This window comes from Taudactylus pleione, unplaced genomic scaffold (assembly GCF_031769625.1).
Source record: "Taudactylus pleione unplaced genomic scaffold, aTauple2 ptg000532l, whole genome shotgun sequence".
Lineage (NCBI taxonomy): Eukaryota > Metazoa > Chordata > Amphibia > Anura > Myobatrachidae > Taudactylus > Taudactylus pleione.
In genome coordinates, this window is record NW_028284934.1 from 2078559 (window position 1) to 2091729 (window position 13171).

The 13171-nt window shown below is 44.2% G+C and overlaps 1 protein-coding gene across 1 annotated transcript in view; it reads right to left on the reverse strand.

The window, feature by feature from the left end:
• Positions 1 to 13171, reverse strand: part of LOC148501159 (3',5'-cyclic-AMP phosphodiesterase 4C-like) — a 167925-nt gene that overhangs the window by 19443 nt on the left and 135311 nt on the right. Inside the window, exons 11-12 of the mRNA XM_088450876.1 lie at positions 8188 to 8287; positions 4003 to 4157 (exon numbers count right to left, since the gene is read on the reverse strand). Coding sequence (XP_088307002.1) covers positions 4003 to 4157; positions 8188 to 8287 — 255 coding nt within the window. The remainder of the gene's footprint in view (positions 1 to 4002; positions 4158 to 8187; positions 8288 to 13171) is intronic.

A 13171-nucleotide genomic window follows, 5' to 3' on the forward strand; every position in this document is an offset into this window, starting at 1 on the left:
TTCAAACAATTATAAAAAAAAATCCACTCCCAGAATGAAGTCATGCGATATCGTTCATCGTTCGCAAAAATCTGTTATGTACATGACAGATATCTTTCTCCACAGCCACCGGAATGTCTTTCATCTTTCAGAAAAACATCTGCTAATGGATAGGCCCCTTAAGGGCCCGATTCAGCTTGGATTGCTGTTGCTAAGACGCACAGAAATCGGCCAGATTGTTGAGTTTAGCGCATGCATCGCAGTGTGCTTGCTGCCCACTGCAATCGTGACTGCGACTGCAGAGGCTACGCAGACCTATCACAGAGTGATTGACAGAAAGTGCCGTTTGTGGGTGGTTGTCTGCCGAACGTAGGCGTGCCAGTGCGTTCACATGCCGTGTCAGGGGTGTGCATAAATTAGCCACTGCGAAGCCATACGCAATCTGAGGTCTGCTAGCGTACGTGGCTGTTAGCAATTTCTGAGTAAAGTCGGGGCTTGTGCAAGTGTGCGTATAGGTCTGATGTTACTCGATTGTACCGATGTTTTCGCTATACTGCTAGACATTACGGATATGCGTATGATAAAGTGGGGGGCGTAAATGTGGTGCATTGTGATGGCAGTGGTTTGGCTTGCTATTGCAGTTGAACTGCGTGCGTACGCAATATTGCAATCCGTAGTGAATCAGGCCCTAAATTATTTGCTAATTTAAATGCATGTATTTATTACCAATCTCATTTCCAGACAGGTCTGACACTTTCCAAGATTTAAACAAGCACCAACAAAGATTAGAACACCAGCTGGCAGCTGTACTAAGTTGTGAAAGCTGCAAGGGCAAAAACTTATCTTTACCTTGCTTATAGTATATATCATTTTTGTTGTTGCATGTTTGTTCTGGTCGTTTATATTTTAGTGTAGGGGGCTGGTTGGTGGGAAGGGGCTAGATTGTTTAATACTTTCAGGCAGCAATGTAATGAGCCACCAAGGACTCTAACTCCTTTGCAATGGCTAAACAGAAAGTGGGTACGTGGCCAAACCCTATGGGGTATATTTACTAAATCACGGGTGTTTAGAAGGAGAGATGTTGCCCATAGCAATTAATCAGATTCTAGCCATTTTCTTCCAGAAGGTGCTAGAAAAATGTTAAGTAGAATCTGATTGGTTGCTATGGGCAACATCTCCACTTCTAAAAACCCCCACTTTAGTAAATATACCCCTATTCCTCTACCACCCCCCCCCATCATGATGCACCCCCTGTCATTTTCTTTTTATCTGCCACTGATGCTGTGCCCACTTCTTGTTTCACTGCCCTTTTAACCCTCCTTTAGTGGTGCCGAACCTTAACCCTCCCTTAGTGGTGCCTAACCCTAACTCCCCCCTAGTGCCTAACCCAAACCTCCCCTGGTAGTGCCTAACCCCACTTCCCGACACCCTAAACCTAACCCTCCCGGGGGGATGCCTAAACCTAACATCCCCGTGGCTAAGACCTAAGAAGACCCGCTAACCTTCGTTCGTGATGCCGGCTGTTGAGATTTCGGCATGGGGCTAAAGATAGGCGTCGGGATCTATCTTTAGTCCCAGGTCGGGCTTCCACTGTCGTGGTTTCCAACAGCCGGCATCCCACCGACAGTAATCTAACTACATCCCCCCCTCGTGCCTAAACCTAACCCTCCCCCCCCTTAGTGCCCAACCCAACCCCTCCCCCTAGTGCCTAACCCTCCCACAACCCAGCTACTTACCTTCGGGATTCCGGCGGGCGCGATGCTGGCGCCAGTATTACGATAAGTTTCCGGATTCTGGCGTCGGCATTCTGACCGCCAGAGTCCCCGCTGTCTGGATATTGAACATATCCCAGTATAACATAACAATATGAATGATATGACTGTGCCCAGACGAACATCTAAAAGTGTTTCACTCCGAGCTTTCTCAAGGCAGACCTGCCTTGTTTAATAAAGAATAAATAATAAAGGCACCAACAAAGAATAATTCTGATCATCCTTACGTATATATATTTTTCATACACTTATTAAATAAAAAATTCTGAATCCCATAAAAAGAAAAAAATACTTGATAAAAGTCATAGGACCTAATGTGTATCCAACCTAAAAAAACCTCTTCATGTTTCTTGTTTGTACTGTACTGATTTCCTAATAGTTTTGGTGGTAGCACTCCTGACAATTAATTATATCATTATTATACTTTTCAAAATAATATTACTATTTCAAAGATTGGATCTATTATGTGTATAAATAGTTTACTTAATGCCGTGTGGGTTTTATCCTCTTTTTGTTTCTGCTCGAGTACCTGGTGGAAGTCTAGCGGATGTGTGACTTGCATCGCCCTACATAACTATGTAACACATTCTCTGCTCATAGCAGACTAAACTATTTCATTGCAGTTTTAAAAGTTCACTGACCAATTGCATATACTAACTTGTCTTATTCTGTGTCCGGATGTAATTCTCAAGCTCGTCTAGGTGTGTACCCATGATATGCATGCTCCCACGGGCTGCTAGCAAAATCGCCTGTCGGCCATACTGCAGGTCCTATGGGGGATGTCGCTATTGATGTCACGCTTCAGAATGCAGCATGACACGTCCCACCCCCCGTCGGACCTCGCATCGGCAAGTGTGTATGCACTTGCTATATGCAGGGTCCCCTCGCTGGCGATGTCGTGCTGGGTAAACATCGTGTAGTGTGTACCCATCTTAAGTATATGCTCTTAGTCTGTATGCAAGGTCAACTGTACAGTTCCTTTTCTCCTGTTCTGTATGGCAGATGGAGATCCTGGGTGTAGTATGAAATGTGACATTCACTCATTATGTCTGAATGTCAATATGTCAACACTGGCATGATGTCTATATGTCCAAAATGTCAACATTCACAATGCCAACACTCCTATTTTAGCCTAACCCTACTTTCATGTGTCAGCATTCTGAATGATGACATGCTGACTACATTTTCCGGAAAGCCCAGTTCTTACACATTGTGTGACAGGTGCTAAGATTTCACAAAAGTGTGCTTAGAATAGAAGTGGTCAGATCACACGGAGGAGTGTAGCGCCTTGTGCTTACGTATCATGCATGTGATGTCAGATATACACTACTTGTCTAGCAGTGGTCTCCTGCAGAATCTGTACATGCTGGCAAATATAAATGTATCCAATAAAATGCAAAATTAAATTTTTTTAAATGACGGAATAGTGCTTCTGTCATATGTTAGAACTAAACAAAATACATTTTATGGCAAGTTGTTGGCATTATGTGAAGTTGCAAAAGTAGTAATGGGACAAATAGCAGAAAAGCATATTTTTGGTGATTTTTGTCTATTACTATAGGCAATGCTGGAACATTATAAGAGCTCTATTTCAATATGTTACCAAAATAAACCCCTATATGTTCAGTAAAGATAATATAATATTAGCTTGGATAGGCTAGAAAAATGAAAAGTAAAAGTAACTCTCTCTAGGAGGTGTAAACCACCAGGAGCCTTGATGGGATTAAAGGCACAGTATAAATCACATTAATAAGGGTGGGTTGTCTATAAGTGAACAACAATTTTAACTGATTGGAAAAAGCACTTAATAACTGTATGTCCTGGTATGCCACGTGGCTTACACAGTATGTCACTTGCACATCTAATCCACCAGGCTACTACTCTTGATATTGAGTCTGTTTTGATTAGGGCCTTTGCCCCAAGGTCATCATTCTCTAGACGCTGTTACAGCCACCCTTCAGCATGGTCTCTCTAGCTGATTTATGATTGCATGAAGGTTTGAGCAGAATTCAGGCTACCGTAATTGAAGCAGGTGTCTAATAGAGACGATCCCTATTGTGATCATTCTTTGCAGAAGCAGGTACCTTTCTTTTCACATATTTAGTCTATCCTCTTGTATCTGCCAGGCTTAGCTGAATGGATAATTCTAAATACTCTTTAAAAGAGACATGATACACATACTCCTGATATAAGCAGTTGCAACTAGGAGACTTGTGGATGTCACATATGCTCTCTGTGATCCCGGACGTACCATGTCAATGACCATTTTTCTTAATGTTTGGCGCTGCTTCTTGGTCAAATTCTGGAATATGTCACAGTTCTCTTCTTGAAGGAGCTTAAATCCTACTGCAAGGTGGTGGTTCTCTAGGACAGAGGCATCATTGTACATCAGTGCCAGCTCAGAGTCTGCAATAAGAAATAGGAGAAAAATAAATAGGAAATACAGGTATACAACAGAATTGAGGATTACAGTATAAGGAAATAGCCTGCATAAATTGCATAAGCATGTGCAGAGAAAGAAAGAGTGTTAAATATGTCTAGGTCACCCTAAAGCACACAAATACTAAAAGTTATATTTAAAATATAAAGAAAATCTGTGACACTACCAAATCCCTTTCTCTGCTAATATTTGAAGCCCCGGCCAGTACCATAAATGTATACTAAGGGGTAAATTTACTAAGAATTGTTTCTGGTCTGACACTGCCCGAGTTTAAACACGCATAGCATCGCAGGAACACGGGTGACTTGTCAGCTGAAACACTCAAAATTTACCAAGAATCGTGTTTTGCTGAATCATGTTTTTCGATGGTGTATGTGACATACATGCCGACTATCTGGCTGCCCCTTCCTGGAGGGAGCAGCCAGATCGGCATTACTGGGGGGCGTGGCCAGCAAACAGGGGCGGGGCCGGCCAGATGACAAGTTTTTGCGGGTGGGACGGGGGGCGGAGCCATGCAAGTGCGTCATTTTGGCCACGCCCCCGCTACACACTGCCGATATTACAGGCAGTGTGATGCAGGGGGCGGTGCCAAAATGACGCGAATCGCGTCACCGCCCCCCTTCGCTGCCGTGATTTTTACAAGTTATTGCGGTGGGAAAGGAGGGATCCGCGGCAGCCGGGAGACTTGCCTGCCATCCCGGGAGGTTGGGAGCGGCACCCGATTTTCGGGAGGCTCCTGCCCAAATCGGGAGGGTAGGCAAGTATGGTATGTGATAGTGTTTTATCCCCGTGTTGCCTGTGTTCCACACGTGGCCAAACACTCCTGTACATGCAGCCTACATACATCAGTGAGATACGTGCAGACTGCGTGTGTGTAAAAATAAAAAAGTGCAAATAAAACTGCGTGAAGTCCTCCCTCAAAAGCATGACCAGCCCCATGCTGTTATCAGGTCCTGATCACAAAAATATGTGGGACAAAATATGTAGGGGTCCCCTGTATTTAATGAACCAGCACCAGGCTCTGGGCCTGATTCAGCAAGGATCACAGATGCGATCGCGTACGCAGTCGGTCGATTGTTACGCACTGCGCATGTATCAAAGCGCAGTTCGTGTGCGCAACCGCTGAACTACGATTGCACTGTGTACACACAGAACAGGGTAAAACATCACACAGTGTGACAGAGCGTTTGGGGGTGGTGACAGGGATGTGGTCGGAGAAACGCAGGCATGCCAGTGCATTTAAACACAGTTACATGCATAAATGCGCCCCTGCGATGGCATACGCAGCTTGAGTGTTCACTGCGTACAGGAAAGTTAGCAAGGGGACAGGTAAGGGGTCCCCCTCTCTGCACTGGTACCCCCACTGTAAAAACAAATATTAAAATAAAGACAGAACACACACACCGTAGAAAGTAAAAGTTTATTATATACACTCACACTGTACTCCTCTTGTCCCAGGAGTCCGGTCCTCTTCTCCAGTAGCATCCCGGTGTATGGATAAATATAATTATAGAAATACTCACCTGAGTTGGCTAACAGACAGGCCAATCAGCATCCTGGCTGTTGATTGACAGCCAGGCCACTCACAGCTAATCAGCGGCCATTTACTATAGTAGCAGCCGCTGATTGGCTGGCGGTCCGGAAAGTGCAGGAAACCTCATGCATCCTATCACTTACGGGGAAGTGCTGCATGTGTAAGCACATACAGCTCTTCAGTCCGGTCTGTGTCGGGACAATGCCTTTTTTTGTTTTTAATGGACTCTATTGGAGAAGAGGACCGACCTGAGCCAAGGGGTAGGTGAGTATTTATTTATTTCATGCAAGCACGGGATGCTACTGGAGAAAAGGACTGGACACCGGGGACAAGGAGAGTATAGTGAGAGCATGAGTGTATGTACTAAACTTTTACTTTCTATGGTGTGTGTGTGTGTGTGTGTGTGTGTGTGTGTGTGTGTGTGTGTGTGTGTCCTGTCTTTGTTTTAATATTATTTTATACAGTGGGCGTATCGGTGCCAGCCGTAGTCCCACTGTAAAAAACAATATTACACTATTATTATCACTATCACCCCTGCACCCACCGCCCAGGGGAAAAGCCCCGGGCTTCAGCCCAGGCTTGGGGTGCTCAGAAGGGGAGACCCCTTCCATGGCATCCTCGGTCTGGGCTGACTAGTTTGGGGTGTTAAAGCTTTGGCCGGGGGACCTGGTGAGAGAGTCCCCTGGCTGTGGCATTACACCTGGCTGGTGCTGGTAGTAAAAATATGGGGGAACACCACAACATTTTTTTATCCATATTTTTATTACCAACATAGAGCTAAGAGCCTCATGCTGGTTCATTAAATACAGGGCACCCCTATGTTATTTGCCCCTTGTATTGTGTTAACCAGGGCCAGCTCAAAGAGCTCCGGGCTGGTTCTGCTCAGGAGGGGGACCACACGCAGTTTTTAAAAAAAAATTTTTTAACCTTTTCTTTGCTTTATTACAGGCAGAAACATACACGGGTCACACTGAAATTGGTAAATTCCTGTGTTGTGTTCCTGTCTATGGAAAGTACTTGCAAGTTTGGCCGATGACGTATTTATTTTAAAAAAAGGCCAAACACAACTGTGATTGTAATCTCGACCAGACACGATTCTTAGTAAATTTACTCCAAAATGTCCAGTTTTTTAACTGTGCAGACACAGGGGAAATGTATCAGACCATTGAGAGAGATAAAGTGGAGAAGTAGGCCATAGCAACCAATCAACTTCCGGCTAATATTTATTCAGCACAGTCTAGAAAATGACAATTACAAGCTGAATGGGTGCTTTGGGCAACTTCACCACTTTATCTCTCTCCAAGGGCCAAATGTAATAGGGTGAGTGTTTAGAAAAAGTGAGGGTTTAGCACATTGGCCGAGTTTTATCTTCAAAATGGGAAATCATCTGGAAGATATTTTAAATTGTGAGAGTTTTTTGAATCTGAAAAACATGCGAGTTTGCCCTGTTGCTTTGTGTACAGGCTCTATTACAATGGCCAAGTTTAAAAAGTGTTAGGAAACGGTCACATTTTCTACACTCTCATCCTATTACATTTGGCCCCAAGGCTTGATACATCTCCCCCAAGAATGAAAAGACTGGTAAAAAGGTACCATGGAAACCAGCCTGTGAAATTCCTGCAATTGTTATAATTATAATTTGGTCCAAGTGATAAGGCTTATCACAGCATCCACAATATATATGCATGTACCATCTCTTAAGAAATATGAACTAACAGACACCAATTACATCCTTTTACCCTCTTTATACAACCAGTTTCGGCCTAAGTTTCAACCTGGCAACACAAGTTTAATGGCATGATGTGTGACATATGTGCCATATGTTGTAGGCAGCATTTCAGACTATAAAATAGCTTCTAGTAAAGGAAAAGAGCTTTGCATGAAGCGCAGACAATGTGGAATAAAGTATGTTATTATGTAGGAAATCTGGATAGAATGGTGAATGTTACAAAATACATGTTTATTTTGGATCAGCTTGCACTTTAGATTAGGCTCTCCTTTAAGCAGAAGCTCCAGTCGCACACCTAATATAGAGTTTATGAGATACAAATATGCAAATTGAATTTAGAAATATGCTTTTAACTTACTTATATTATAATGTAATATAAACAGAGAGGTCGAAGAATATGGCTCTGGAACCTCAGCGGCAACATCTGTTGAACTATATCATGCGATATCTGGTATTTACACAGCAACCCACCACTGTTTTGCATGACTTATAGTTCCAGGCTATAATCCACAGGTAATGCCATCTACATGGGGTACATACTGAAAGCACCGCCATGTAAATGACATTACCCAGAAGTCCATTCTGCTTTGGAAAAGTTTATTTTTATAATGTTCCAAGTCAATATAGTTAATTAAGTAAATAACAGATGAAGTCTGAAAGGATACCTTTCACTTAGATGAATATGTCATTTCACAACATTTATTATGTTAGACATCTTCATGTTCCCACTTACTGGTATTTATAAGAAACTGATTTGACACTCCAGGGTGATCAACATCATGGATAGCACTAGCAAAGATTGCAGCCATGATTTCTAGATCAGTGAACACAGCCTGCAAAAGTGAAAAATCATCACATTAATTTGCAATGCAAAATACCACTCTGCATGCAGACTAAATCAACACCACCACATTGTGGAAGAGTAACATTTACCATACTGAATACATCAGAGCCTATGATTGTGGGTGTAATCAATGGCAGCATACGTCATACATTCCAGACACTATTATAGTATTTGTACAAACATGAGTGTGTTGCTACAATTATATAATATTAAGGTTTGCACAGTAACCAACTTCAATATAACTACATAACATCCAGTTCTCTACAAAGCAGATAAAGAACCTCAGTCATTTAGATAAGTATGTTTTAATGTATTAGAGTATATAGACCATGTAACCCAAATAGACAGAATGGGTAATTATGGAGTCTGCTGGATTGTGTTTCATTTCACTATTTTACATTCCGATAGGTGAACACTAAAAAAACAAAAAAAAAACAACTGTATAGTGGGACTGAATGTGCACCAAGAAAACACATTTTTCTTTTTTTCTAATAGGTGCATTTCATTTTGTTTTTTAATTGCGGCCTCCAAAAAAACTAAAAAAAAAAAGGCAAATCTGTAGTGCTTTTGGTCAGGCTCCAATTGACTTCAATTTTATATTTGCCACAAGCTTGAGTCCATTACTATGCAAGGGTTGTTTTGTTATGTTTATATGTATCGGTTCTCTTTACAAAAGGAAAGGACTTCCTATTTGTATTCCAAGAGACAATTGCATTATAATCTAAAGTGTTTATATGTAACCACAAGATCCAGAGATAGAAAATATCACTGCTGTTTAAATAATTTCAGGGAGTTTTCTCAATAAACAATATTTTGTAATGGTCTTCAAGTTACGTCCAGGTGACAACAATCACACGTGGCTTTGACAGGGGAAGTGGGCCTGCTACCATGGTAGTTATACCTTTCTCTCTACAGCTAAAGAAAAGGAAAGTAAAATAAAAGAAGAAAAGAGAAAGCTTTCGGGTAGATAAAGAAGGATAGGTGTAATTGCAAATTGATTTATATTTCACAGAGGTGATTTTGACACCAGAACACTGCATCAGTTTTACAGAAGTCTCACATCACTACTGCAGTGGAGACCTTGTTCCTTCCTGCTGTCATATCACTACCCCGTCACTTACAGCTCAGCCCTCACAAACACAATCACACCAGACGTCACAGGTCACAGACTCATTTCCTGCTGCTGTGACCATTGTGATCATCTGACTAATAAACTAGGAAAATCTTGGTCAAGAGATGAAGACTGAATACAATACAAGGTGTGGCTATTAAATGACAATACTGATGCTATAATTTTATGTTTAATTATGTTAAGTACATTTTAACTGTGTTCCCCTTCTATGTACTCCCCTTCTGCATCCACACACACTACATTCTTATTTTCCATTGGTCAATGCCGTGCTGTAGCTCATTATCTGTCAGCTGTCTCAACAGCTCCGTCATTTTCTTCTTTACCTCAGTAACTGATGCAAAACTGGTTCCCTTGAGTACAGATTTGACTTCAGGGAAAAGAAAGAAGTCACATGTTGCTAGGTCTGGCGAGTGTAGAGGGTGTTCTAGCACTGCTATATGTTTCTCAGCCAAACACTGCTTCATATAGAGCTGTATGGGCTGCTGAATTGTCCTGATGGAGGATGAAACCATGTTTCCACAACTCTGGCAATTGTAAAAACATGACCAAAGACCAGGATCGGACTGACCCACAGGGGTACAGGGGAAATCCTCACTTGGGTCATTATACGTTATTATATGGGTATTATACATGTAGGATGGGGAAAAGTGTCATAGGTAGGTTCCAATAAGACATACAAAGCCAGTCCTAGGCATCCGGAAAAGCCTTGAGGTAGCGGCAGGGGCACCAGGACGGCAGGAAGCTTCCGCTGAGCCGGTCCATTGCTCCCCCAGCTGGGCCGCCTGGCTGCCCCACACTGTTTGCCTGGTCGGACAGCGGCTACCGTGCCAGTAATAACAGGGATGCTGTGGCTGTCAGTGACTCTTAAGTCAAGTTGAAATGCGTGTGCAGAGCCGGCTGTGCTGTGAGGGGTGCTGTGCTGGGATAGGGGTGCTGTGAGGGGACAGGGGTGATGTGCTGTGAGGGTTGATGTACTGAGAGGGGTGCTGTGCTGAGCAAGGAGAGGGATGCTGTGCTATGAAGGGGGCAGTAAGTGGTGCTGTGAGGAGGGTCAGTGAGCGCTGTGAAGTGGGTAGCAACTGGGTCACTGTGTGTACTGTATGCACAGTCAGGTGCATAAATATTGGGACATTGACAGAATTTTCATATTTTGGCCTCTATTCACCATCACAATGGCTTTGAAATGAAACAAACAAGATGTGCTTTAACTGCAGACTTTCAGATTTAATTTGAGGGTAATTACATCCAAATCAGGTGAACGGTGTAGGAATTACAACGGTTTCTATATGTGCCTCCCACTTTTTAAGGGGCCAGAAGTAATGGGACTATCAACTCAAAGGCTATTTCATGGACAGGTGTGGGCTATTCCCTCATTATTTCATTATCAATTAAGCAGGTAAAAGGTCTGGAGTTGATTCTAGGTGTGACATTTGCATTTGGAATCAGTTGCTGTCGACTCTAAATATGAGATCCAAAGAGCTGTCACTGTCAGTGAAGCAAGCCATCATTAGGCTGATAAATCAAAACAAGCCCATCAGAGAGATAGCAAAAACATTAGGTGTGGCCAAATCAACTGTTTGGAACATTCTTAAAAAGAAAGAACGCACCGGAGAGCTCAGCAACACCAAAAGACCCGGAAGACCATTGAAAACAACTGTGGTTGATGACAGAAGAATTATTTCCCTGGTGAAGAAAAAAACCTTCACAACAGTTGGCCAAATCAAGAACACTCTCCAGGAGGTAGGTGTATATGTGTCAAAGTCAACAATCAAGAGAAGACTTCACAAGAGTGAATATAGAGGGTTCACCACAAAATGTAAACCACTGGTGAGCCACAAAAACAGGAAGACCAGATCAGTGGCGTCACAAGGTGGGTGCGGGCCGCACCGGGTGTCACCCTCCAAGGGGGTGACACCAAAAACTGCACACACTCCCCCACCGTCACATACAGTAGCTGCTGCAAGGTCACTGCTGCCCGCCCACTGCCCCACTCTCTTCCGCGGCCGCCGCCCATCCTGGCCGCTATGCTTAAAAGTGTTTTTTTTTTTTTCTAAAAAAAGGTGCGCGGCGTGTGACGTCAAACTGCACCGCCGCTGCGGTGGAAGAGGAGTCAGCTGCCCGCCTGCTGCCACCGTTTGTATAAGAGAGGAGCCTGCCACCCGCCCACCTTCCCACTGGCCGCTGCTGTTGGAAGTTAGGAGCCCGCTGCCTGCCCACCGCCACTGCTGGAAGAGAGGAGCCAGTCAAGAAGAGGTAAGGGAAGCAAAAGGGCTGGCTGGGGACAGAAGAGGGGGAGCTGGCTGGCTGGCTGGGGACAGGGGAGGGGGAGCTGGCTGGCTGCGGACAGAAGAAGGGTTGGTTGGCAGTCTGGGAATATAGAATGTAGGACTGGCCGGCTGTGGACACAAGAGGTGGGACTGGCTGTCTGGAAACCCAACAGGAGGGGCAGGCTGGGGACACAGAAGGGAGGACTGGTTGGCTGTCTGGGAACAGAGAAGGGGGGGCAGGCTGTCTGGGAACAGAGAAGGGGGGGACACAGTGGCAAACGCAGGATTTCTAGAGGGGGTTTCCAAATGCTTGATTTTAGAGCGAGTGTGGCCAGTCCATGAAGAGGATTTAATTAGCACTTATCCAGCTTTAATATGCATCATACAAAGTACTGTATATTGTGTTGCATAATTCCAGCATATACAGGACCAGCAATCACAGTATGCCATTAGATATGGTAGTAGCTCCATCCTGTCTGAGCAGAATGTTTTTTTTTCAGATGTGGGCATCATTCCACAGCTTTGGAGCAAGTCCAGGAGTCTGGGGGAGCAGCAGAAGAACTTAGCACTGCCCTGGACATACTGTATATGTACATATCGGTCTCCTTATGTACTGGATAGTGTATTATTATACAGTATTAATAATTAACCCTATTGATGGTCTATAGCAGAGCACCCCTAACGGTGCATATTTTCCACATGTCCTAGTTGGTGCACAGGTATATTTATTACTGGCTGACACATTTTAAAAGATCCACAGGTGTTGCTAATCATTTCATTTGTGATACTGAGAAGAACATGCAGCACTAGCAACATTGTATTATTTTACTATTTCTATTGTGGTCATGGTGTGTGCTGGAGAGGGGGGTTTCCAGGCAGATGGAAACCCCCCCTGCGTTTGCCTATGGGACAGGCTGTCTGGGAAAAGAGAAGGGGGGACAGGCTGTCTGGGAACAGAGAAGGGGGGGGGACAGGCTGTCTGGGAAAAGAGAAGGGGGGGACAGGCTGTCCGGGAACAGAGAAGGGGGGGGACAGGCTGTCCGGGAACAGAGAAGGGGGGGGGACAGGCTGTCCGGGAACAGAGAAGGGGGGGGAGGCTGTCCGGGAACAGAGAAGGGGGGGGAGGCTGTCTGGGTATCATTTGTGATACTGAGAAGAACATGCAGCACTAGTAACATTGTATTATTTTACTATTTCTATTGTGGTCATGGTGTGTGCTGGAGAGGGGGCTTTCGCAGGCAGATGGAAACCCTCCCTGCGTTTGCCTATGGGACAGGCTGTTTGGGAACAGAGAAGGGGGGACAGGCTGTCTGGGAACAGAGAAGGGGGGACAGGCTGTCTGGGAACAGAGAAGGGGGGACAGGCTGTCTGGGATCACTAAAGGTGGAGGACTGTTGTGTTATGTGGCTATGCTGCCATCATAGTTAGTGCCCGCTGTATCTTGCCAATGCAGAGCTACAGGTCCTGTGAGATG